Source organism: Heterocephalus glaber, unplaced genomic scaffold (assembly GCF_053883595.1).
Source record: "Heterocephalus glaber isolate CG9 unplaced genomic scaffold, H.glaber_assembly_v1.0 deba00001454, whole genome shotgun sequence".
In the NCBI taxonomy this organism is placed as follows: domain Eukaryota; kingdom Metazoa; phylum Chordata; class Mammalia; order Rodentia; family Bathyergidae; genus Heterocephalus; species Heterocephalus glaber.
Genome location: NW_028258303.1, coordinates 12,524,453 through 12,551,512, shown reverse-complemented (window position 1 = coordinate 12,551,512; position 27,060 = coordinate 12,524,453). Strand labels below are relative to the sequence as shown.

General features: G+C 40.3%; 1 protein-coding gene across 9 annotated transcripts in view; it reads left to right on the top strand.

Moving 5' to 3' along the window:
• Positions 1-341: 341 nt before the first annotated feature.
• Ccdc158 (coiled-coil domain containing 158) overlaps positions 342-27,060 on the top strand; it is a 77,242-nt gene continuing 50,523 nt past the window's right edge. For 5 of the 9 annotated variants that reach the window (XM_021261027.2, XM_087215859.1, XM_021261031.2 and 2 more), the window contains exons 1-9: positions 342-498; positions 7,908-8,049; positions 15,324-15,466; positions 17,049-17,266; positions 19,913-20,022; positions 20,224-20,551; positions 21,117-21,193; positions 23,521-23,631; positions 24,637-24,751. In XM_021261027.2, coding sequence (XP_021116686.2) covers positions 15,397-15,466; positions 17,049-17,266; positions 19,913-20,022; positions 20,224-20,551; positions 21,117-21,193; positions 23,521-23,631; positions 24,637-24,751 — 1,029 coding nt within the window. In that variant the 5' untranslated portion in view covers positions 342-498; positions 7,908-8,049; positions 15,324-15,396. Of the gene's footprint in view, positions 499-1,075; positions 8,050-15,323; positions 15,467-17,048; positions 17,267-19,912; positions 20,023-20,223; positions 20,552-21,116; positions 21,194-23,520; positions 23,632-24,636; positions 24,752-27,060 lie in introns of those variants that run through there. The other 4 variants (XR_002396180.2, XM_087215861.1, XM_021261036.2 and 1 more) reach the window with 2 other exon arrangements.

Genomic DNA, 27,060 nt, shown 5'->3' with positions numbered 1-27,060 from the left:
GATCACTGGGGAGACAGGCGCGAGCACAGCGGAAGGACGTCCGGAGAGTGGGGTAGGGGCCAGCAGGAGGAGGAGCTGGAAGTACGGACTGGCAAAGGATGCAAGTGAAGTCCGAGCCCCGAGTCGTTTCCGGGGTAGCACAGCGAGGTGGCGTCCGGTCGCCTGGGCGCCGCGGGGAGTACGCTCGGTTTCACGGGCGATGGCGTTGGGCGGAGTCGGAGTGCGTGATTCCCCGCCCCATACCCGCCTCTCCAGAGGCTCCACCCACAACCCCTCTAGTCCCTCCCCCTTCCTCGGACCGGCCCACCCCGCCCCTTGCCCCGTGACCCCTCACCTTTCCCCTCGCCCCGTGACCTCCCCAGCCCCAACGGTCGCCTACCCCGAGCTGTGCGAGCGCCGCTAGGGGGTGCGGGCGGTGCGGCGGGCTCGGGGCGCGGGGAACCCGTCCGTCCCTGCCCCGCGGCGCCCGCGGAGATGCGGCGCGTCTCCTAGAACGAGGTGCGGCGGTGGGTAGCGGGCGGCGCGGCCGGGGGCGGCGGGCCTTCAACGCGGCGCTCAAGCCTGCGGCCTCTCCGCGCCGGGTACTGAGTGCGCACGGGGCCTCCAGTATCCCGTGCCGCCGCTGCTGCACCCCCGCCCCACAGCCTGCGCAGATTTCCTTGCTGTGCCGGAATCGGATCGCGACGGCACAGCCATTGCCTGTCCTGAGGGGTCGTGGGGGTGAAGGACATTCTTTTATCCAAAATGAGAGGAGTGACCTCAGGACCTTCTTACCCAGCTACATTCCCTCGCCTTTCTAAATGTTTATAAGTTTAGAATCCCTTTAAATCGCTAAATTGCCCAGGGTGGGCTGGAACTTGTGATCCTCCTGCCTCAGCCTCCCAGAGCGCTGGGAATACAGGTGTGCCAAGGCTGTTTCAAACGCTGTACTGGAGCTCTTTTGCCTTGAGCCCTCATTATAATTGACTTTAGAATTCCGCTTTCTCTTCTTAGCATTAATTAAAACGCGAGTTCGGGGCGGGGGCGGGGAGGCTGGCTCAGTGGTGAAGCACTTGCCTGTAAGTACCGAATCCCCAGTGTGGGGGTGGAGGGAGGAGCCTGAAAGTCTGTCTTTTCCCAGAAAACTGCTCCAGGTACGAGCTGGGGCTATCGAGCGAGGTTTTGTTCGCGCAGTCCGCTGTACTTTTCGGGGGGCGGGGTGGCAGAGCAGAAGTGAGGTGGGCTATTTCTCAGGAGTTTGGGCTGGCAGCCACTTCCTGGTGCTTCTCTCGGCAGCAGATGCTGGGGGGAAGGTCCTGCCCTCACGAACAGCCCAGAGATCAGCGAGACGGTATTTCCTGTGGTGTATGTAGGGTCGTCTGTGGGAGTGGGGAAGTCGCGGGGGAAGTCTAGTCTCTGTGCCACATTTACTGTTTTTAATTTTAACACAGTTATCTATTTGTGTGTAGACAAAATGATTTCATCATAGACATATTATCACTCCCAGAATAAATTGGGGACATTAGTTGACAACAGCTTGACATGTATGCATTTGCTGTTGTACTTTCACAGCGAGGTCTCTGTTTAGTATGTTAGGAGGACCCACATTAAAGCTCTACCAGTAAGTAAATTGGCCCTTTGTAATCCACCTGTCTCCAAAGTTACTGGCTCCAAATTATATGGTCTAGTAGGCTGAATAATGACACCAAAAATGCAGGTCCTAATTCCTGCAACCTGTAAATGTAGTATGGGAAGAGGACTGCACATTGGATTGAGCCAAGGATCTTGAAATGGGGGAGATTATCATAAATTATCTGGCCAGCCCCTCAATACAAACAGGATGGTGGGAGAGAGGCAGAGGGAAGATTGTACAGACAAAAGTCACTATGTCTTTTCTTGTTGCTGGGATAAAATACCCAACCCTCACAAGTTAAAGGAGGAGAGGTTTATTTTAGCTCACAGTTTCTGGAGGTTTTAGTCTATAGTCAGCTGGTTCCAAGGCAGGGCAACATGGCAGAGGGGCATCACAGGAAACAGTTCTTGACAGGGCAGGAAAGAAGGCAGCAACTTTTATCCCATCCAGGCTACAAGACTATTGGATGGTGCCATCCACACCCAGGGTGGGCCTTCCCATTACTCACACCTAAAACAATGCTAAACCAATCAGTGACCTAAGCCAGTTGTCACACCCATAATCCAGCCACCTCCCAAAAGCCCCACCTAACAGTGCTTGAGGCTTTGGGGGGAGCATCTAGATAAAAGCCCTGGTGCGCTTTGACCCCAGAGCCTGGGATTGGAGAGTTGTGCCACTAGTCAAAACATACTAGTGGCCACAGAGCTAAAAGAGGACTGATTCTCTCTTGGAGCCTCAAGGAAAGCAAGGCCCTTCGTATGTCTTGAGTTCAGCTCTGTGTAGCTAAGTTTGGACTTCTGACTTGCAGTACTATGAGAAAATAAATTGCTATTGTTTTAAACATCCAAGTTTGAGGTAATTTGTTCTGGCAGCTAAGAATCTAATATGTAAGTCAGTGCTCGTAAATCATTTAGAATCCTGTATGTATGAAAAATATTTTAAAACTCTATAGCTGGGGCAGTAGTGGGCATAGTAGTAGAGATCACTGTATATTTTCCTGAATCCTATGAATCCCAAGGAAAGGATTTAAATAGGGGATTTGGTAAGAAGAGAAAAGAAATCAGGTAGTGCATAGAAAAGAGGTAGACTGGTATTTAAACCAATTTTTTGGACTTCTCCCTTTGTATTAATATATCACTGTGTCTGTTCTGGCTAACAGGAGTAAAGATGAAGAGTGACAGCACCTGGCAAGATGGGCACATGCCTGTAGCACATGCCTGTAGTTGCTATTCAGGAGGCTGAGGCAGGAGGATTACAAGTTTGAGGCCAGTTTGGGCACCTTAGAGAGACCCTGTCTGTAAAAAATAAAAAGAGTTGGGTGTCGTAGCTCAGTGGCAGAGTGCCTTCGGGTTCAAGTAGCTGCCCAGAGAAAAGTGATTTAGCCTTGGTTTTTAGCCAAGTCTTTGGATATCCACCAGGTACATATCAAATAAGAGTTGGAGACACCTAGAGATTGAGGCCTAGGCCTGGGGGAAAGAAAAAATGAGATAGTACTTCCAAGTGTGAAAAAGCAACCTTTAGTCGTTTGGGATGAAGCCAGTTTGAGGTCTCGAGGTACAAGAATAAAGCCGTCTTCAGGTTTGAGTCACTTCTGGGACCCAGGCAGGTCAGTTACCCTTCCCATTCTGACTCCCTCAGTCTGCTTTATTTTATTTTATTAAGTTTATCGGTACATTTTAGATATACAATACAGTTACATTCATCATTGAGAATTTGTACCTTTACATGATGTATCTTTGTTCTTATTTTCTCCCCCTTCCCCTGCCCTCCCTTCACCTCCTCCACCCCTCCCTATTTACAAAGACTTTGTTTCCATTTTTTCCTTTTCTCACATTTTTTCCTTTCCCTTCTTTCCTTTCTCCTACTCCTCCCACTTCCCCTCCCCCTTTGAACCTTTTCTTCCTTTTTCACATTATCTATTACACATTTTGATCCTTACACTTTCAGTTTCTCACACCAGAGAAACTATTTGGTATTTACACATGTCCTGTTTATTTCACTTAAGAGTATGGCCTCAATATGCATCCATTTAGCTATAAATGTCTCTAATTTCTCATTCTTTATGGCTGAGTAGTACTCCATTTTATAAAAAAGCCACATCTTTATCCAGTCACCAGTTGATAGGTAATTGGGCTGTTTCCAAATTTTAGCTATTACAAACTGCTGCAGTGAACATGAGTGCACATATATTGCTGTGGTATGATTCTTTTAATTCTTTGTGGAAGATACCCAGCAGGGGAATGGCTGGGTCAAATGGGACCTCTAATCCTAGTTGTTTGAGGTATCTCCATACTGATTTCTACAGTGGTTGCACCAGTCTGCATTCTCACCAACAATGGAGAAGGGTTCCTTTCTTTATACACCCCAGCATTTGTTATTGGTTGATTTCTTGATAGCAGCCATTCTTCCTGGGGTGAGGTGGAATCTCAGTGTTGTTTTCATCTGCATCTCTTGAATGAGTAGTGATGTTGAACATTTTTTCATATTTTTTTTTTTTTTTGGTACCAGGGATCGAACTCTGGACCTTGCACTTTTGAGGGGAGCAGCGGAACCACTGAGCTAAATCCCTGGGCCTTTCATATGTTTATTTGTTGTTAAAGCATTACATTTTAAAAACTTTTCTTATCCTGTATTTTGGGGGAGCTTCTTCATTTTCCATTTTTCATCTCAAATTGTTATTTTTATCTCTTAACTATGACTTCTCTTCTGAGGTCCAGACCTACATATACAAATGTCTATCTTTGTCTCTGCTTGAAATGTTGTAAAAGTTTGCTCACTCTTGAGAGAACTTCCAGAACGGTCTTCTCTCTTTCATCCATTCCTCCATTTTTTTCCCCATTGGAGTAAATACCTCTCCATGGAATGACTTGCTATGCAAGTCACCCATGACCCATTTTCCCACTTACGACACACTTGATAATCAACACCAAGTTCTGTTGATTTTGCCTCCAAATAAATGTTATCTGTTCTGTTTTTCTTATCTGAACCACCACATCTATAGACCAGGACATCTGAAATAAACTTTATGTGGACCTACTTTTTTTCTGCTAATGTTTCCTTCCTTTTATTCAGTCACTATGAAACCTTAGTGTTTGCAGATCATACATGAAACCATCCTAGGCCTTCCCACTGCTTTTAAGTGTCACTGTTCTGTAAAAGTCTCTGATTCCCATGATCTAGCTCGATCAGTCACTCAGTGTCAATCTAAATCAAGTCTTTATATTATAATCTCTCATCATACCTTTTTATGACTTGTAATTATATATTTATTTGTCTGATTACTGCTGTTCTGCTTGGCTGTTCTTTATGCTTAATATATTTGTCACATATCCATAGAGTCTGGCACACTGTCAACATATAGTGGGAGGTAAACAATTGCTCAGTAAATGAATGGAAATTCAGGTCTCCACATTTGAATTTTTTTTTTTTTGCACCGAGGATTAAACTCAGGTCCTTGTGCTTTTGCAGCAGGCAGCGAAACCACTGAGCTAAAATTCCCAGCCCATAATTGATTTTTTTTTTTTTTTTTGGTACGGAGGATCAAACTTGGGTCCTTCCGCTTGTGAGGCAGGCGGCAGAACCACTGAGCTAAATCCCCGGCCCCAACAATTGATTTTTTTAATTGAAAGTAATTAGTTGATTTGCTTCTATTCTGCTGGAGAGTTTCACACCAACATAAACTAGAGAAGTGGTCACTGCAGCTTCCACACAACTGGTAGAATCCCTTGGCAGATGGGACCTGCTCATACTGTGGCCCCTTTGGAGCTTGTGAGAGAAGTGCATTCTGAGCTCATATCTCTAATCTGCTTCCTCTCTGGCCACTCCAAGGTGAGAGAAAGGAGATTGCTGTCCAGAGGTATCTGGTGTAGAGTAGAGGGGAGCCATCAAACGCCCGGTGGGATGTCAGCAGGGATCTGCCACCACTAAAAACTCAGCACTTCTGTGGTCTTGAAATTATTTCTGGCTGTTTCATGTAGGGCAGCTCTAGGCAAAATCCTGCAGTACGTGAAGTCTCTATTTTTAAACTGCTTTTGGGGACATACTTTACATAGTATAAAATTCACCTGCTAAGTGCACCATCCAGTGATTTTTAGTAAATTACAGAGTTGTGTAGTCAGCACAATTCAGTTTTAGAGCATTTCCTTCACCTTAGAAAGATCCTTTGTACCCATCTGCAGCCAGGTCTGTTAGCTCTCCAGCCCCGTTAGCTTTAGGTTTGAGCAGCTGCCCTGGCTGATCCAGTTACCTTGGAATGGGCCAAAGCTCCTTCTCACTGTTCCCTGCCAGCTCCTGGAGGATCTTATCCCCCTGATGGAAATCTTCTAGTAACTTTCTTTTGCAATTCTCATAAGTCTCAAAGTCCTTAGTATGGAGACTCCGTGACTACCTGCTGCTGCCCAAACCAACATTTCTTAGAATTCAGGAAAGGTACTGATAAACCCTTGGTTCTCTTGGGTGCAGTGTGCAGGTGGCATTTGGAAGCAAACCTCTCATCCTCCCTTGCCATCCTCCTCTTCTTGCCATCCTGGTCCTTAGCATATGGTATTTCCTCTTAAACTATGCCAGTCCTCTGCTGGGGGGTCTTCTTTGTTGTTCAGCTCAAATGTCACTCAGAAAGGCCCCTGACTACCCTCACTAGAGTAGCCTCACCCTGCTCGGACAGTGGCCACTACCCTGTCCCCTCACCACCCCCTCCCCACCACCACCCCGTACCAGGGATCGAACTCAGGATCTTGTGCTTGTCAGGCAGGCTCAGTGCCACTAAGCTAAATCCCCAGCCTGCCACTACCCTGGTTGTCTCCATGCTCCTAAACCATTCCCGAAAGTACATTTTTGACTTTTTTTCTTTAGTATCACTTTCCCCAGTAGAATATAAATACACAAGGGAAAAAACTTGATTGGTGCTGAGCTTAGACAGCTCTATCTCTAGTATTTATAGAAATGCTATTCATGGTAGCAACACATTGTCAACCATAAAAATGCCAGGAACAGTAATTAATGTTTGCTCTATGCCGGGCCCAGTGCTAAGGTTTTTTTCGTTTTTGGTTTTTGGGGTTTTGTTTTGTTTTGGGGTTTTTTTTTTTGAGGCAGGGTTTTGCTATGTAGTCCTGGCTGGCCTTGAAGTCACTATGTAGCTCAGGCTGGCCTCAAACTAGCAATGATCCTCATGCCTCAGTCTTCCCAGTGCTGGGAATACAGGTGTACACCACCACCCTCAGCTCCCAGTGCTAAGTTTTTACAGCCATGAATTATTTAATTGATGCTTACCACATTTGCTGTGGGAAAGATAAAGGGAACCTGTTTTCCAAATACAGTCCCCTACATTAAATTATTTTTTTCAAAGGCATTAGGCAGTTTTCTTATTAGTGTATTGATTTTCAAGACTGGATCAATGTACATTGCATTAGCAATATAGTAGTTTTTTTTTTTTTTGGTACCCAGGATCAAACTCAGGACCTTGTACTTGCAAGGCAGGCAGCAGAACCACTGAACTAAATCCCCAGCCCCAATTAGTAATACAGTATTAAACCTCTTTCCCCACATCCCTGTAAACTGGAGGGGAGATGTGTTCACTAGGAAGGAAATGAGGACAAAGTACAGGGTAAATAAAAACATCCCTAAGAGTGCAGGACCCAGAGAGCGAGACTGATTTGGAGCATAGGGTGTGTTGGGAGTTGCAGGAGACATGTCTGGAAAGTTGGCAAGGGCAGATCAGCTCTTAAGGGCTTTGAGTGCTAGACTTAGTTCCAGCCTGAGTCTTTGAGCAGGAAGTGGCTATACTTTTAAAGGAAACTCAGTGATTTTAAGAAGCTGAATCTAGAAAGAAAGTTTTGAGGTATTTTGGAGAAAGTCTGGCAAGAGTTGATGAAAGCAGGAAAAACTACAATTAAGTTGCATATTCAAGGATTCCTTCCATAGGACTTGGACCATACTTAAGTCTTCTTTACTAAGTTACAAGATATTACAGAGAGAGACAACAAAATGTGGTTATTAATTGGATGTGGCGTTTGACTAGATGAAGAATAGCTGAAGACGTGGGAATGTCTGACTTGGGAAGTTGAGTTTATGGCATCATTGTCAGAACACCAGAGAAAGCAGGTTTGGAATATGAAGGCTTTAATACAGCCACAACCATACATACAGAGATATTAAAGCTAAAAAGTCAAACAAACTAATAACAAAGTAGCCTGGGTCTTGATGGAAGCAGTGAAAGCCCTGCCTGGCTTTGCTGTTGACTGAAATCATCTGTGAGAAATAATCATATTTTGGTCTTTTTGCTGAATGTTTTTCATAGGAAATCATGGAATGTCCAAGTTGGAGAAGACTTAGCAATCTTCTGGTCTAACACTGCCCAAGAAAGGACATCCAATGACAGCTGCCATCCCAACATGTGCTCACCATCCTCAGCTTGCCCTCCTCACAGGGATGCCCACCACGTGTGTATTGAGGGTCTCTAGTACTTGGAAAGTCAGTCTCCACCTTGAACTAGAACCAGCCTCTTTTCACTTCTGTTCAGTAGTCTTAGTGCTGTATGTGAAATACATTTATTCAGTTTTTAGAATGTGACAATCCCTTACTTACATTTCACTGAGATATTTTTAAAATCCTGATTATTGATCATCCCAGTACACCTGCTTAACATTTGCAGAACTCTTCTGACTCACCAGACAGAAAGGTCTTTACCTGACAACTTGTCTAGCCAAATACAAGATCTCTTGCCTGGTCAAAAGCAAGTGAAAAGCAGTTTAAATTGTCCCATGGTATTCAAGTGGTCTATTTAAGTCAGTTTGGACTGTGCTTAAAGAAAGATCAGGTCTGAGAGTATCAATGTGGGGGTCATATGTGCTCATAGGTCTACTTGTCTTGATAATGCCAGTAGTCTATGCCAATAAAATTAACAATGGGGGGCCAGGGATTTAGCTCAGTGGCTCCATGCCTACCTCGAAAGCGCAAGGTCCTGAGTTTGATCCCCAGTACCAGAAAAAAAATAGCATTGGACCAACAAGGAGTATATAATTAAATATGCTTTGTTGTACAAATATAGCCTACATAAGTGCTATGGACTATTAATTAAAATGTATTTTTTTATAAAATGAAAAATAAGTTTCTGTTGCTGCTGGTATATACAAGTGTTTTAGGTATTGTCAAGACTGTAAGTGGTGAAAATGAACTTGTGAATTGAACTGTTTGAAAATAAATTTTAGCCAAAGAAATATATATTAATAAAAAATAAATATATATTAATAACCAAATTTAAAAATTTCAGGTATTAATAGAATAATTGAAAATAAGAATATCTAGAAACTAAGGTATCTTTTATTTTACTTCTTATATTTAAAAATTATAAACATACAATTGATATACCAGTTTATTCTGTCTATTTAATTTTGGAAAACCGCAAGGCTTGAACCTGATGAGTGTCACGGCTAGAATAAAGTTGAAAAATGAGAAGCGCTTTCTGTGTGTTTTTCAGAATGTGTTTAGTGGAGCCTGGCACAGCCACAAGGGTGTGTCTGGCAGGGAAGAGGGTGGGCGTGGGGACTCAGAAGAGTTAAAGGCTCCCATTGCTTAGAAGAGGTCTGACGAACAGATGTAATGTGTGTGGTAATATGGAGGTTGAGGCTCAGAGATATGAAAAGGTTTGCTTATGCTCTCAACCTTAGCCAGCTAATTCTGCATTATATTATATAGTCCCTGTGTTTGATCAATGGAGTAAACCCAATTTCTTTCCTGTTCATAAATTTACATGAAATTTTTATCTTCTTTCTAAAAATAGAAAGATGTAGGTATTTATTTGGGGAAAGTTAGGGTATGCATTGCTTAAATTATAAATCTGGATTTGTTATTCATGTTATTACTACCCTGATACATGGTACTGTATACATTTATATCGAGGCAGGTACTATATAGCAAGGTCTGTGTGTGAGTTATCTCAGTTAACTCTTATTCTCTTGAGGTGTGTACTCTGTCTCCATCTTATAGTCTTACAAAGGTTAAATATCGTTAAGGTCACAGAGCTAGTGTATCACATTGTTTGGAGAGAAAGAATATGACTGAGAAACACACGAAGTGATATGAAGTTAATAAGCAATTAACTTGGCCAGTAAAGTGCTGTTCCACATTAGAGGATCTCCTCATTGTGTTTCTGAAACTGTACCAGCCTAGAGAGAGATACTTGGATATCTCTAGTATTGGGATGTCCAAATATGTTGGATTTTGACGTCCTGGAATGTTTCAAAATCCCCCAAGGAAATGTGTCTTCAATCTTGTTCTAGAGGAATATACACTAGTCCTATACTTTGCAGTCTCAGGTTTCTGGTCCCTCATCCTAGGGGCTTGAGTCATTAGTTGATGAATCTTGGAATCTAAATGGAATATGTTGTGTACATATATCAGCTGCACGCAAGGAATGTAAACATCATAAACTATAAACATATAAACATGTACCAAAAAAAGGGAATCAAGAGGTGGATGGAGTGGGGGAGGAAGGAAGAGAAAGTGGATTTTAAAAGAATTAAGATATATTATGTGCATGAACCAACTCTCTACAAGGAATACAAACATTATGTATTATAAACATGTACTGATACAAAAATAATCTATTCCCAGTTAAAATATTGTTTGGATTCTACATTGCCTTGCTGTGGAGACAGTTATTCATTCTGTCATAGTCACAAGAAAGGCCCACCTTTAGTAGCAGCACCAAGGGAAGGAATCAAGGTCAGAAAGTTAATACCAGGGAAGCACAGGTGGTCATTTGCCTGAGCCGCTGGAACCCAAGGAGAAGGAAGGGATAATATCCAAAAGATGCCCTAAGCACTTGGCTCAACTGTGTAACAAAAAGTAAAGCTTATAAACTGTTTTCCTTTCAAAATCATCTCTTTGTGGTCTTCCAAGGCCTTTTTGCAACAGTCCAGTCAAATAACAGAGTATTTACAAAGCTGGTACTCCTTACAAATTTAAGGCTTCTTTTAGCATGAACCTACTCATAATTTTAGATGAGACAGGATTGTTTATAATAGACCTTGGCATATTAGAAAAGACTAAGATTTCACCTCTGAATTTTAGTCAGATTTATAAGTTTGTGTTATGATCCCCAATCAACCAGATGCAGAGTTTTAACAATTTTATGATTTATAGAGGCAAAATCCTATTTATTGAAAATAGGATATTTTGGGCCGGGCATTTAGCTCAGTGGTGCTGCCGCCTGCCTCGCAAGTGCAAGGACCAGAGTTCAATCCCCGGGACCAAAAAAAAAAAAAAGAAAAGAAAATAGGATATTTCAATACATATGTACATATGGTGTGATGAAAGTGGAAAGATGCTGAATGGCTTAAACAAATTGAGGATATGGTCAGTCCAAAATAGTGAAAATCTAAACTACAAATAAAATTGCTGCTATTTTATCAATCTTAGGCTCATAAAATAACTATCAGCAATGGTGAGTGGAGGTACTAAACATCTTCTTTACAAATAAATGGCCATTGAAAAACTCTTGTTTGAGTAAATAAATGTATGTTGTCTTTAAACTACTCATAACAAATTTTTTCTGAAAAACAGTGCTTTCTGAAGGCCCATGACCAGTCAGTCTGAATTGAGCTTCTTGCATTCACCATCTTATCTCAAGTGAAGCCATGGCTTCCACATCAACATACTTTAAAGTCAAAGCTTCCCTTTTCTTTTCTCTCTTGTCCAACTTCTTGTTTTAATTCTGCTCACCTTGCTCTTAGCATCTCTTTATGGCTTGATCCTATCAAGCAGAGTTGATTAATTTACTATTGCCTAATCCTGGGCTATGATTTTACCTGTTCTGTTCATTCCTTCATGCTTTTGATCTACCTGTGACTTACAAGAACATTACTCAGTAGATTGGGTTTTCTTGGTGTCATTTATCATCTGAAGAATCCCCAAGTGCATCAGTGTTGTATGTCAGTAAAATTATAATACCAGCTGGGGATTTAGCTCAGTGGTTCCAGTGCCTGCCTCGAAAGTGCAAGGTCCAGAGTTCGATCTCCAGTACAAAAAAAAAAAAAAGGAAAAAAAATTATAATACCAAGTTTCGTGATGAAACTTGTTTAAGTGAGAAGGGTACTTTTGTCTTCCCAAATGGCAGTCTCTTCTATTTAGAACATTTCGATTGTCTAGCAATCCTGACTAACATTCCATTTGTTACAATTCTCTATGGACTATTTCACTGCCTACTACTTATTTCCTAAGTGATGGCACAAGTCACATTAAGGTAGAATTTATTTTTAATTGTAGTTTTGACAGATGACACTTCAGTAATCAAAAGGAAGAAACAGTGAGTGAAATGAAAAGAATCCAATTCAGTTAAAACTCTGTAGCTTAGGGCTGGGGATTTAGCTCAGTGGTTCCAGCACCTGCCTTGCAAGCGCAAGGTCCCTAGTTCAATCCCCAGTACCCCCCCAAAAAAAATACACACACATACACATACATACACAGATGCTCAAAAATCAAACAAACAAAAAAAAGAAATTTCTGTTAAAAAAAAAACACTCTGTAGCTCACAGGTCATTTTTTCTTCACTATATACTTACAAATATGAATTAATATAATTAATGTATGAATTAATGTGATCTTCCTCATTCCATCACTTTTTTGGTTCTCACCTACAACTATTTGGTTTTACTTTTTTTTTTTTTTAAAGAACTAGGGTTTTGATTCATTAATTTTATCTATTGTTTTTCTATTTTCTACCTCAATTTCTAATTTACATTAATACTTTCTATATGTGTTTTCTTCTTTTTTGTGTTAGACATTAATTCATCTTATATTCACTATTTCTTTAGCGGTGCTAGGGATTGAACCCAGGGCCTTGCACATGCTAGGCAAGTGCTCTACCACCAAACTACATCCTCAGCCTCATTTTTATTTATGTATTTAGGGCTAGGAATTTTCCTGTTTTCCTCTTTCCACCATGTGTATGTGTATGAAAGGGTACTGGCGATTGAGCTCAGGGCTTTGTGGATATTAAGTGCTCTGCCCCTGAGCTACATCCCCACCCCCACCCCCCTTTTAATTTTTTTTGGTACTGGGGATCAAACTCATGACCTTGCACTTGTGAAGCAGGCATGGTGCCACTGAGCTAAATCCCCAACCCTCCCCCTTTTAATTTTAAGACAGTTTTTACTAAGTTCACCATGCTGGCCTTGAACCTTCGATCCTCCTGTCAACCTCCTGAATACCTGGGATTACAGGTGTGCATGACCACACCTAACTTTTTAACAGCTTTTAATATATCTTACAGACTGATTTTGTGCTCAGTATTTTTCAGAAATTCTTTATTACCTGTTTATATTTCCCTTATCACATAAGCATTGTTTAATAGCAGGCTTCTTTCTAGACTTATTGTGAGGTTTAATTTTTTCTTTCTGGATTTATTACCTTGTAACTAGAGATTATAGTTTCTAGCATTTCTACTTAATGAAACTTACTGATCTTTTATTTGGGCCCTAGAATGTGATTGATTTTTGTGAATGTTCTATGTATACTTTATTTTTGTTTGGGTTTTTTTTTTGGTACTGGAAATCGAACTCAGGACCTTGCGCTTGCAAGGCAGGCGGTGGAACCACTGAGCTAAATCCCCAGCCCTCTATGTATACTTTAGAAGAAAGTACATGTTGTATTATCAAAGTTTAGTGCTCAACATATTTCCAGAAGGTCTATGTTAGTGATTATTTCATCTGAATCTCTTATATCTATGCTTATCTTTTGTCCATTTGGCCTATCTCCTACTGATTACTGTATTGATTACCCCACCACCACCACCGTCCTGGGGCTTGAATCCAGAGTTCTCACATTGAGCTACATCCACAGTCCTTTTTTTCACTTTTTAATTTTGAGATAAGATCTTGCTGAATTGTACAGGCTGGGTTCAGATTTGCAATCCTCCTGTCTCAGACTTCCAGCTTCATCCCTAGTCCTCATAGAATTGTTTTTTATGAGCCAGTTTGAAAATCCTTTTCTTTCAGTAAGCAAGTTCAATGTCCTCATATTTATGACACAAATGTTGTGTTTGTTGTAATTTCTGTGGTATTGTATTCACATTATTGTATTTATCTTGTGATGTAATAACTGGATATATTAATTTACTGTTTCTTTATTTGACATTTTGTCTTTACTCTTTATTTTTAAAATTCTTTTCTCAAGAGGTTTGTATTTTTATTTTAGTGGTTACTTTTGAGTTAATACTTTTATAATGTACCTATAAATCCTTTCTCTCTTAAACTCCTGTCAGTTTTAAATGGTATTCTTTAATCCCTAGCACTGCAAAATCAATCAGTGACGCCTTCTGGCTGCTGCTATCACCTCCATGGGAGCCATACCCCCACCCACCCATCCCGTTTTAGTCACATCTGTTCTCCATTGTTATCCAGTCTTCAGAACTCTTATTCCCATTGCATTGCAGTGTTCATTCTTGAGTACTCCTATAGTTTTGTTTAGCTTCATAGTTGTTTGCTGGGGGAGACTTCGTCAGCAGAAAAGGCTTCTCCATGTTCTATGACATTTGCAGTCGCGTTGTAAGGAGATGGGCAGCCACCTTTGCTCCTCTTCACCGGTTGTACCGCGCCAGGCTGAGAGCCCTCTCTCTGCAGTTTCTGTTATGATGCAGGAGCCTCTGAGTTTCTCTTGCTGGTTCCTTTATTTCCTCTCTCCCTTCCTTCCTTTTACCACCACATCTCCACGGGAGGCTGCCTTTTCTCTCGGAATCTGATTCTCCTTAAGAAGCCCAGCTTGTTCACGTTGTGAACCACGAGGTTTCTACCTGTGGTTAATATGTTGCCTTTTATTAGCCATCTTCTGGGGTGACACTATCTATAACCCTGGGCTCATCTCTGCCTGCACTGTCTCAGCCTTTCCTTCTCTCCAGCACCACGACACGCACTTACCTGGCAGTGGTGGTGGGTGGGCTGGGGAGACTTCTGAAAGAGCAGTTTCCTGTGTCCAGGTGATGTGAAGGTCAGGGTAGTCTCTGTGCTCTGATGCTGCTGAGGAAATGGAGCACATGGGCTTTTATTTTTTCTCTGTGTTAATTTTATGATGGTTTAGGAGGAGAAGGAAAGATTTGGAATCAAGCCACCACCACTGTTTTCCAGACCTAGAAATTCCCTCTGGGACTAATCTAAAATTATGAGCACTATTTGATATTAAAGAAAATTCAACTCTTTATTAGTGATTTCTATTTTTTTGACTTGTGATTTCTACTAAGGAGATATTTTCTTCCATTATTTAGCAATCTAACTTTATTTTTTTGTTATTGTTTTGTTTTTTGAGACAGGGTCTTGCTATGTAGTTCAGGCTGGCCTTGAACTCACTATGCAGCACAGGCTGGCCTCAGCCTCCCGAGGACTGGGATTACAGGCATGCATCACCATGACTGGATAAATCTGAGAAACTTTAGAAGAAAAAATTCTGCCCCAAATCAGAACACTAATTACCATAGTAACTAAAGTATTAGTTTTTGATTTTGAGGTTATTTTTGATAATCCTCTTGGCCATTAAAATCAATAATTTTCACAATAAGAGTATTTACTTGTTAATTTTATGTAATATGTGTGTATGCATAACTTTTTCTGGAGGAAAAACTATTACTAAATTTCAAATATTATCAAAGTCAGTTCCTGTTATTCTGTGAAGTGTTTTCATGTAGTACCTTATTAATAAAGATTGAATACTTGGTCTTTCATAGACAAGAACAACAGGAACCAAACAGGGAAGCATTTATAACTCAGGATCTCTAAGAAGAGATAGAAGTAGTTAATATGGAACCAAAACCATGTGAGTCAAATGCTGAAGATCTTTTATCAAGTAGTGGCATCACATCCAACAGAGGTATGTACTTTTATAAAACAAAATGGGAAAAATCAGAATTAAACAATCTTTGTAATACTCAGTCAAGCTCCTGTTCTTTAGGATATTATGTTTTTAACTATAGGGCACAGAACAAAGTCATGAATGTCTACTATTTGTTTATAACCCTGTTTTTTAAGGAAGAAATTGCTTAGTCTTTTCAATAAGCATATCTGTATTTTCAGCATATGTGTACATTACCTTTAGGTGTAAAAATTGTTCCTGTGTTGAGTTGCTTCAACCCCAACACACTCCTCTATGATTCCCTAAGGCTTTCTCTTCCTATGTGTCTCCGTCTCCCCTAAATCCGTTTCTCCATCACCTTGGCCCCTTCCCCTCACCTGCTTCCACATCCAGCCAGGCACCAAGTCCTGCTCCCCACTCAGAAAAATCTCTTGGATCCATGTTTTCCCTCTCCATTCCATTTCCTGTTGTCTGATTCGGCCCCTACCACGTCTGCTCCTAATTATTTTAGTCAAAAGGTAGCGGTTAGCAAAACAGACAGATGGAATAAATAGGTAGAATTTCATACAGAGAACACAGGGCAGGGAGAGCTGTGAAGGCTCTGAGTGGATCAGCCTCTGTGGGCCGGAAGGACACTGAGAAGAGGAGTCATGACCTCACAACAGAAACTGCTGTGGGACAGAGAGAGAGCAAGGCCTGGGCTTCTCCCCTGGGCCCTCCGCTTCTGTCCTGCCAACACTCACATGGCAAACCTCTAGTTTGTCACTTCAAAGTCATAGTCTTCTATCTCAACAGAGTCCTGACACCACTGATAAAAATTTCTTATGATCTTAGCCAGGTGTCTTTCCCGTGTTGTATAATCTTTATTTCAAAGTTACACCATTCCAGATGAGTCCAAACCCCCTGCCATGACCATGGGGCCCTACCTGGTCTGTCCTGCATTTTCATTCTCATATCTGGCCACTACTTTCTGGCCAGAACACACCTGTCTCAAGCATCCTTGTCTTTAATTAGAGGAGCAGTTGCTCCTGCTACTACCTGCAGTATCCTCTTTCCTCCTGTCTCTGGACTGGTTCCTTATTTTTGTTTTGTTTTTATTTTTTGAAGGATCTCACTAGGCAGTTTCTTGAACTCACTATGTAGCCCAGGCTATTTCGAACTTATGGCAGTCCTCCTGCCTCAGCCTCCTGAGTACCGGGATTACAGGTGTGTGCCACCATGCCTAGCTAGACTGATTCATTCTTGCTCCAAGATACTTCAAGGTGCACCCTGCTCAAGTATCATATAGTTGCCCTCCTCCCAGCCCCATCCTCCTCCTGTGTCTTCTGCTCCTCTCTTGGAGTGCTCTTATTATTGTTTCACTTGCCTGTTTCTATCATGAGACCTTGTGTTTCTTTAGGGCTCAGAAGGGAACTACTTAGGGTCGGGGATTTGGCTCAGTGATTCTGCCACTTACCTTGCAAGCACAAGGACCCAAATTTGATCCCCAGTACCAAAAAAAAAAAAAAAGAAGGGAACCACTTAGAGTAAGCTTACTTGTTGTAATGTTTGTCACAGTTATTTTATGAATAATCTAATTAGTGAATTATTCAACATTTAGGTCCTTCAAGCTCATTTTTTGTGTCATCTGTTCGTGGTACAGTAATTGAAAACACAGCTTCAACTGGGACTTTCACACAGATTCCTATTTTCCCAAAATATGAAGTGGAACTTGATTCTCCTAGAAAAATCATTGCTTATCCAGGGAAGGAACATATTGAACGTGTTTTGGAAGAATATTCACATCAAGTCAAAGATTTGCAGAGAAGGCTAAATGAAGTGAGTTGTATTCTTCTCTTCTAGCACCTGTCACTGTTTTGGGGACAGGAGGGACATGTACTGCCTTAGAATAAAATCTCCACTTCCTAGATGAAGACATTAGCCATGGATCTGTTGATCAAACTAGTTAATCTGACCTATGCTGTCTATTTGACTATTCAAAATTGAGCTAATGAAAAGTCTACATAACTATTTTCTTTTCGTTAATAATTATTCATAGCCAGACGTAGTGGTGCACACCTGTAATCCCACCACTCAGGAGGCTGAGGCAGGAGGATTGCCATGAGTCCAAGGCCAACCTGGAGTACATAGTGAGTTCAAGGCCAGCCTGAACTACATAGTGAGACCCTGTGTCAGACACAACAACAGCAAATTGTTCATAATGCTATGGTTTCATGATGTAATTTTAATGAAATTTGAATAGCTTAGAATGGTACAGTTAATGATACTCATCTGTAGATATAATAATTGGTTCAGCCCTTCTGTCCTGCTATCCCAAAACCTGGTTTCCTTTACAAATAGGAGGGTACATTTTTAGATATATATGTATATACAATATAGCTACACAGAGTTTAGAAGTTTGCCAAAAATTTCAAGTGCATCTTACATAGATTATTTCTTTTTAATTTATTTTTTGTTTTTTGTTTTGGTACCAGGGATCGAACTCGGGTCCTTGTGCTTTTGAGGCAGGCAGCGGAATCACTGAGCTAAATCCCTGGCCCCTCTTACATAGATTAGATTGGCTTTAGAGCTGTGTATTGGGTCCCAGAGTCCACAGGCTAAAAGTGACTCCCCCAGGGTGCCTTTGGCCATGTCCAGTATCCAGTCTCTATGTGTGCCCTCAGGTCCAGCAGTACCAAGCTGCTTGCTTGTCTCTGATGTCCCTTGTAGTGCTAGATCTCAATGCTTGGCCCAGGCCACTCCCTCCTCCCTCCTGGCTGCATCTTTATTGCCCACCAAAACTCAGGCAGGTTTTTCCTCCTCTGAAGGCTTTCTTCCAGTTGGGATGAGTGTGTCCTCTACATAATCACTGCCTTTTGTGTACATGTTGTAATATTTAATACATTGTATTGTATTTATTGCCACATTGTTTGATCTCAGTGATGGCTAACCTTTTAGAGCTTTCAGTGATAACAAACAGCCTGCTGCAGCACGTGTGCCATAGGCTCACCACCACTGCTCTATATCATCAAACTATGTGAGCACTTTTGGGGGGAAGAAACCCCCACAATTTTATTAAGTGCTAAAAATTATGTACCACTGTATCATATACTGGATGAGATAATAAGACTCCTAAGGAGTTCATTATTTTTAGAAGGGAGCTGGTCATGTAAACAAACAGTGACAACCCTTTACGACAGGATCACTAAAGGCCATATACAGAGACAAAACAAGCACAGAAGTACTAGTGAGGAAAAGAAACAATGTCTTAATTTATTTTCTGTGTCCCTCCTCTGGCAGAATTTGTCACACTTAATTAGCTCTTATTAAATGTTAAATTTATAAATAACTAACAGGACCATTTGGCTACTTGTAATATTTAGTATGTACCTCCTATATCACAGATGTGGTGCTAGGTACTGGGTGAATAAAGATGGAAACACACGGTCCCTTGCATATACACAGGGACATCTGCAGTACAATCAGGGTAAGCAGTAAGCAGTGATGGTAAATCCAATTGATACTTTGTATTTCTTATTTCACTTTACTTTTCAGTATTTGACACAAGTAATTATTTTCCTATTTTTTAAAATTTTCTTTTGGTAGTGTTGGGGATCAAATCCAGGGCCTTATATATGCTCTAATGCCCACTATTCTTATTTTGCAACCTTTTTTTTTTTTTTTTTTTTTTAATACTGGGGTTTGAACACAGGGCCCTGTGCATTACAACCATATTTTTAACTTCTAGGACTTCTCCTCTGATCTCTTTGGCACAGCATTCTGTTTTTATAGCTGTAATGTCTCTTGAATTTCTCTGCACATATTCATTTTTGGAAGTATTCCTCCATTCTTTGTATTATCATCTATCTTTGTTTCTGGGTGTTTGCTTGTTCAGTCTTGGTGTCTGTTTTTACTTTAGAATCTTTCAGGATTCAGTGGTTTTGTGTTTCTGTTCAGACTAAAGGATGAGGCAATAGAAAAGCTGATGGCAAACTCACTCTTTATGGGCAGAACTTGATGGCATTGCTTTGGGATAGTTAGGTGAAGCACTGCCTGATTTTAGAAACCTTTCTTAATTTCTCTGTAGCTGAATGCATTGATTTTTAGGTGGTTTTGTATGTTGCCAGTGTTTTAAGTGTGGTGGAAGTAGGGTTTGACTCTTCTATATACATAATTTCAACCAATTCTGCTATTTTCAAGTAACAACATTTGTTTCCATTTTCATTATGAGCTAGAGGCTCTTTGTTTTAGATTTGTTACAAGGTAGAAAATGGGTGAAAAGAGGCCAAGCTTGAGGTAAGGAAACTATTTAAGGTATTAGTATTCTAGATGAGAGATGAGCAGTTGGGCTATGAATAGCAGTGATGAGGGAAGTACCACATACATAACAAGAAATTAATAATAGTCTTTTAGAAGTGATTAGCTACAAGGAGCTATATTCTTCTAATGGAGATTAATTTGCTTGGCTTTTTTTTCCCCTCCCAGAGCAATGAACTGCATGAGAAACAAAAGTTTTACCTAAGGCAATCAGTCATCAATTTGCAGACAAAACTTCAAGAGATGCAGATGGAGAGAGATGCCATGGCAGACATCAGGTTAGGATTTGTTACCTGAATTTTTCCCCCAGTGATAGTGCTAGGGATCCAGCCCAGGACCTTGTGTGTACCAGGCAAGTGTTCTACCACTGAGCTATATCCTCAGCCCTGGAGTTATTTTTAAAGTTTTACTCCTTAGCAAAATCATTTGTGTGCATTAGTTTTATTGATATTATTTCTTTTCTTTCATTATTTTTATAGACGAAGGGAGAGTCAGTCCCAGGAGGATTTGAGAAATCAGCTTCAAAACACAGTTCATGAACTTGAAGCTGCCAAATGCCTTAAGGAGGACATGATGGAAAACAGCAGCACACAGATAGAGCAGCTCAGAAAGGTGATGCTTAGTCACGAAGGAGTCCTACAGGAAATCCGCACCATCCTAGTTGACTTTGAAGACGCCTCAGGCAAGAAAATACATGAACAGGACAACATGTCTACCATGCCCTTTCGAAGCTTGGGCACAGCTGTTAGTAAAATGCTAAGAGAATTAGACACAGAAATTTCTTATCTGAAAGGGAGGATATTTCCAGTAAGTGGTGAGAAAACTACTTCAATTTTATATTAAAATGCATGAAGAGAATTGTATTACATATATAATTTTTAAAAATTCTTAAAAGTAAGCCTAGTTCTCCTTTTTGCTCTTTGAAATATAGATTACTTTCACAATAATCATTGACCCCTTCTGTAGTACTGGGGATTGAAGCCAGGGCCTTGTACATGCCAGGCAAGAGCTCTACCATTGAGCTACATTCCTTTTTATTTTTTATTTTGGGGCAGAATTTCACTAAGATAACCAGGCTGGCCTTGAACTTGTGATTCTCCTACCTCAGTCTCCTGGGTAACTGGGATTACAAGGGTGTGCCACCATGCCCTGTCCACAGTGATCTATGTTGATACGAAATTAGTGAGATTTACCTATACAGCTTCATGAAAGTGTAACCAGAGTAAAAGATCTAATGAAGTACAGTAATAGAATTTATTGGAATTTAGTATTCTATTTGCATCTCTGAAGCATTCCTTTAGTTGAAAGTCCATAAATTTCCCAAGCTTTAGATTTTCTAGTACCTAAAGCAGTTTCTCTTTTTTAAAACTAGGTAGAAGATCAACTTGAAACACTGAAAGCTGAATCACAGAACAAAATAGAACTACTACTGCAACAACATCAAGACAGGTAGGTTTCTGATTGAAGTATGGAAAATCGTAATGAAACCACACCACAGTTCTATAGTCTTTTATCCGAAATTTCAAAATCTAAAAAGCTGTGAGATGCTGGGTGTGGTGGTGCACACCTGTAGTCCTACCACTCGGGGGGCTGAGGCAGGAGGTTCACTGTGAGTTTGAGGCCAGCCTGGGCTACATAGTGAGGTCAAGGCCAGTCTGCACTACACAGCAAGACCCTGTCTTAAAGAAACAAAATGAAACAAAACAAAACACCACCACCACCACAACAAAAAAGCTCTGAGACACAGAATAACTTTTTCCTAGGTTTGTAGCAAACTTGCATTAAGGAAAATCATTTTTCTGACTCTTGTTAAAGCTGTAAGAAGGGCTTAATTCAATAGAGGTTTATCTGTAGGGGAGAGAGACCAAGCTGACCTCTCAGTATGGCAGGGCAAGTGGGGAATCAGTATGGGAAGTTATTACAAGGAGAAGTCCAGGGACTCCTGACTAAGGCAGCCAAGGACTTAGTTGTCTAGGCTGGGAAATGAGGAACTTTATTGTTTAGCCTTCAAGGATGGAAGAGTCTTGCTAAACTGACTGGGCAGAATTCTTGCTAGGACTGGACTGGACCAGAAAAAGGACTGGAGCTAAGAGCATAGGCCTAGTTAAGAGAGGGCTTAGAACTAAAGCTTGGTCAAGGACTAAGTCTTTGTCATTTATTTGTTGGCAAAACCTGACCTGAGCTAATGTCAAGCTTTTTAGTCTTTATGATTTAGTTTGAATACTTATAAACATGTATTTATAATGTGTTTGGTGTACAGGTCCCTTCCCTAGATCTCACTTGGGGTATTGTAAAACATACCATGCTCGTAATTCTTTCTTTGGGACTAGGCAGCCCAGGCTGGCCTCAAGCAAGGCCTTGGGCTCAGTGATCCTCCTGCCTCAGCCTCCTAAGTAGCTGCAACTACAGGCCTTCGCCACTATGCCCTGCTCAGCACTCATAATTCATTTTACCATTATAAAATTTTAAAATTCTGCATATCAAAACCTAGCTGGAGACAGCCTACAGTGTGGGAAAGAATTTTTACCAGCTGTTTTCAGACAAAGGTCTACTATCTAGAATACATAAAGAACTCAAAAATATCAGACCCCCCCAAATATAACTTTTTTTTTTTTGGTACTGGGGATCGAACTCAGGTCCTTGCACTTGCACAGCAGGCGGCAAAACCACTGAGCTAAATCCCTGGCCCAAGACCCCCCAGATATAAAAACCTGATTCAAAAATGGGCATCTGAAATGAACAGACATTTCTCAGACAAAAAATTAAAAGCAACAAATAAATATATGAAAAAATGTTCAACATCACTGGTCATTCAAGAGATGCAGATGAAAACAACACTGAGATTCCACCTCTCTCCAGAAAGAATGGCTGCTCTCAAGAAATCAACCAATAACAAATGCTGGCGAGGCTGTGGGGAGAAAGGAACCCTTCTCCATTGTATGTGGGAATGCAGACTGGTGCAACCACTGTGGAAATCAGTATGGAGATGCCTCAGAGAACTAGGACTAGAGGTCCCATGTGACCCAGCTATCCCTTTGCTGAGTATATTTCCAAAAGAATTAAAAGAATCATACCACAGTGATATATGCTCGCCCATGTTTATAGCAGCACAGTTTGTAATAGCTAAAACTTGGAAACATGAAGAAGATGTGGTTTTTCTATAAAATGGAGTACTACTTAGCCATAAAGAATGAGAAAGTAGAGACATTTATAGCTAAATGGACCCACATTGAGGCCATACTCTTAAGTGAAATAAATAGGACACACTTGTAAATACCAAGCAGTTTCTCTGATGTGAAAAACTAAAAGTGTAAATAAGGTTCAAATGGTATAATTGGTAATGTGAGATAGGAAGAAAAGGTCTAAAGGAGTAGGGGAAGTGGGAAGGGTAGGGGAAAGGAAAGAAGAGAAAAGAAAAATATGAGGAAAGGAAAAAATGGAAACAAAGTCTCTGTAAATAGGGAAGGGTGGAGGGGGTGAAGGGAGGGCAGGGAAATGGGGAAAAAATAAGAACTAAGATACATCATGTAAAGGTACAAGATCCCAACAATGAATGTAACTGTTTTATACCTAAAATGTACCAATAAACTTAATGGAAAAAAAAAACCTAGCTGGCCCTTAAAAGATTTAGATAAAGGATTCTGGACTAAAAGAGTAGCATGTACAAATCTAAAACAAAATACTAAATTTGAGAGTGTTGAAAATCATTTTAAAAATAATTCGTAGTCAAGAGAAATTTTCTGTATTAAGTAACCATCACCACATTCTTTCTGTAGGATTGAGCAGTTGATAAGTGAACATGAAGTTGAAATAACAGGACTTACGGAGAAAGCTAGCAGTGCTCGGAGCCAAGCCAACAGTATTCAGAGTCAACTAGAAATTATTCAGTATGTGTGTGCTGAGGGTTTGAAATTGAACTGATAATGGAAATTGATCTTCATTTAAAAAATATTATTTTGACTAATTTTCTGTTCTAATATCTTTTAGCCATTGCTTAGTAATTGATTTCATAAGAAAGAATAGCTTTTCTAATACTTAACTGAACAGAAAAGATGATTTAACATATAGATAATATTATCGGACCATATAAGAAGTATTATTGCAAGTAGTTGGACTTCCTGGAACTGGATGTCTTAAGATTTATTAAACTTCCTAAAATGTACCAATAAAATAAAATTTAAAAAAATTTATTAAACCAATAGGATAAAGCAAACAAGTACACCACATATATATTTGTGTATATATGTATATAATATGGATAAAATATATATGCATATAAAATTTTATAATTTGAGCTAATATGTTAAGATTTTTTTGGAGTGGGTACTGGAGATTGAACCCAAGTTCTTATACATACTAGGCAAGTACTCTATCACTGAGTTACGTTTGCAGTCTTTGTAAAATTTTTATTTTGTGACAGGTTCTTGCTAAGCCCAGGCTAGGCTTAAACTTTGAATCCTACTGCCTCAACCTCTGGGATTCCAGGAGTGCACCACTGTGCCGAACATACTAAGGACTTTTTCTATGGATATTTCCAATTGTATGCAAATATAGAGGGAAATACTATAATGAAATCCCATATACCCATCACCCAGTTTTGGCAGTTAACATTTTTGAGCTAAACATTTTTTTTTTCTTTCTTTCTTTTTTTTTTGGATGCTGAGGATTGAACCCAGGGGGCTTTGTGCATGCTAAGTACACATCTACCACTGAACTCTGCCCCATCTCTGAGTGAAACTTTTAAGAAGCAATTTTGGATAATAAAAAATAGTTGGCCTAGTGATGCCGTGTAAAACAATTAGAGGTAGTGGCCAAAAGCTAGAATATCTTTGGGTGTCACACATATTCTTAGTTTGCTATTTGCTCTTATACCCCTCCCCAACCTGTCTTAGAGAACAAGCAAGAAACCAAAACTCAATGTATATGTGTCATCTCAGTGAACTGGAATCTACTGTTTCTCAGCTGCGTTCTGAATTAAGGGAAGCCAAAAGGATGTATGAAGACAAGGTAAATTTAGATTTTGCTGTTCTGCTTCCAGAGACTATTATATACAAAATCAGCAATATAGTTTTAATAGTTAGCTTGAGGGCTGGAGATTTAGCTCAGTGGCATCGCACCTGCCTTGAAAGTGCAAGGTCCTGAGTTTGATCTCCAGTACCAAAATAAAAAGTTAATTTGAAAATGAAGAATCAAGATAATAACCTCAGATCAAAATCAGCTTATAAACTGCAGTAGGAAGATGCTAAATTATCTCTTAAACTGTATAGAAACAACAATTTTATTTAAATGGTATGCTCAAATTCATTCTTAGAAAAACATTTTTGCACATTTCAAGTAAGTTTTTAAAAAATAAATTCAAGGGCTGGGGAGGTAGCTCAGTGATAGAGCACTTACTTAGTATGTGTGAGGACCTGGGTTCAGTCTCCAGCACCACTAAAATAAATAAACAAGAAATAAATTTAAAAATAGGACCATATTTCTATTAGGCTTAGCTTATTTTAGTACCGACTGGTCTCTCCCTACCACTCAATATTTTAGGAGACCTACCTCTTCTCTCAACTTCAGTCTTTTTTTTTTTTTTGGTACCAGGGATTGAACTTAGGACCTTGCACTTTTGAGGCAGGCGCAGTGCCACTGAGCTAAATCTCCAAACCTCTAATTTAAGTCTTAATCATTGTGTGGCTAGCAGATTGAATTTTAAGATTAAACTAATTAAAAATAAAAATAGGGAAATAAGGGCCGGGGATTTAGCTCAGTGGCTCCGCACCTGCCTTGCAAGCTCAAGGTTCTGAGTTTGATCCCGGTACTGCAAAAAAAAAGGGAAATAAGTCTTCATTTCTCATCATAATTCCTCTTAAAACCAGATGTTAACTATTATTTGATACTATGTTTCTATTCTTTTGTTTTCTATAGCTAAAGAGAAATTATCCAATATCATTATCAATTATTTATCCAGGGTGTAGGTTTTTATTAATTTCAACTATTTGTAAAACAGTAAAGAACCTTACAAACCAGCAAAGAGCTGCCATTCAGAGGTGCTTATGTTCCACATTCCTTGTGGGAAGGTTTGACCACTTGTGATGTTTGTCTGGAGCTATCTCAGTTTGTACCTGCTGTCCAGGGTACTGTTCTGTGATCATTATCTTTCATCTCCAGACTGTCCCAGTTGGGCTCAGGAGGAGGCTGTTTTGGCTCACGTCAGCATGGAAATTAGACCTTAGCCTTTAGCTCCTGTGGCAAGCTAAGGATGGAAAAGGTAGACATGGTTTTACTAAAGCCTAAGCAATGAAGAGTAACATGAAATTGTACAGTGTAATTTCAGCAACAGAGTGGGTCCGTGCAGCAGTGTCTTTCCAGATTCTTGATCACTCTTCACAGTAAGAAATGCAGTTCAGTTTATGAAGCAGTACACACACACAATTGAAGCAAGCTTTACAGAGCAGTGTTTGGCCCATTACACGTCATGTAGGCTGTTTCTGTTTTTGTCAGATGCTGTCTTGATGCTCCTTCATCTGATCTCGTGATTCACTGGTGGATTGCAGGGAATAACATCAACCCTTACATCATTCTTATCTTAAATCCTTCTTAACCACAGCCACCTCCAACTTACACTGCTTAAGGACTGGATGAAAGAAACAACAGCCTAGGGAAGAACATTGGTTCTTTCCTTCTCCTCTGAGGCCTACATTTTGTGTTCCAGTGTCTTTTTTCAGGGCAAGCTTTTCCCCCTGAAGACTGATAGTAGTGGTGCCCACCCATTCTGGGGAGACCAAGCCCACACAGAGGGCATGACCTCACCCCCAGAGCCCAAGCAGAAGGGTGGTCATGATGACAATGCCTCACGGGCTCAGAGGATGCTATATTGCTCTAGAGAGGAAGTAGGAGAGTAGTTGTATTACAGCTCAGTACAATAACTAATATGCATAAATAACTGCTCAAACCATTTTGAAAAGATATTCATTATTTGCTCACAGATTAAATCCTTTAAAAAGCCACAACTTTATTCTCTGGTGTGAGAAACCAAAAGTGTAAATAAAGACTAAAAGGTATAATAGATACTGTGAAATAGGAAGGAAAGGGGCAAAGGGGAAGGGGAAGTGGGAGGGGTAGGGGAAAGGAAAGAAGGGAATGGAATTAACATGAGAAAATGGAAAAATGGAAACAAAGTCTTTGTAAATAGGGAGGGATGGAGGGGTTGAAGGGTGTGCAGGGGAAAGGGAAAAAATAAGAACCAAGAGAGATTATGTAAAGATGCAAATTTCCAGTGATGAACGTCATTATATTGTATACCTAAAATGTACCAATAAAACTAATTG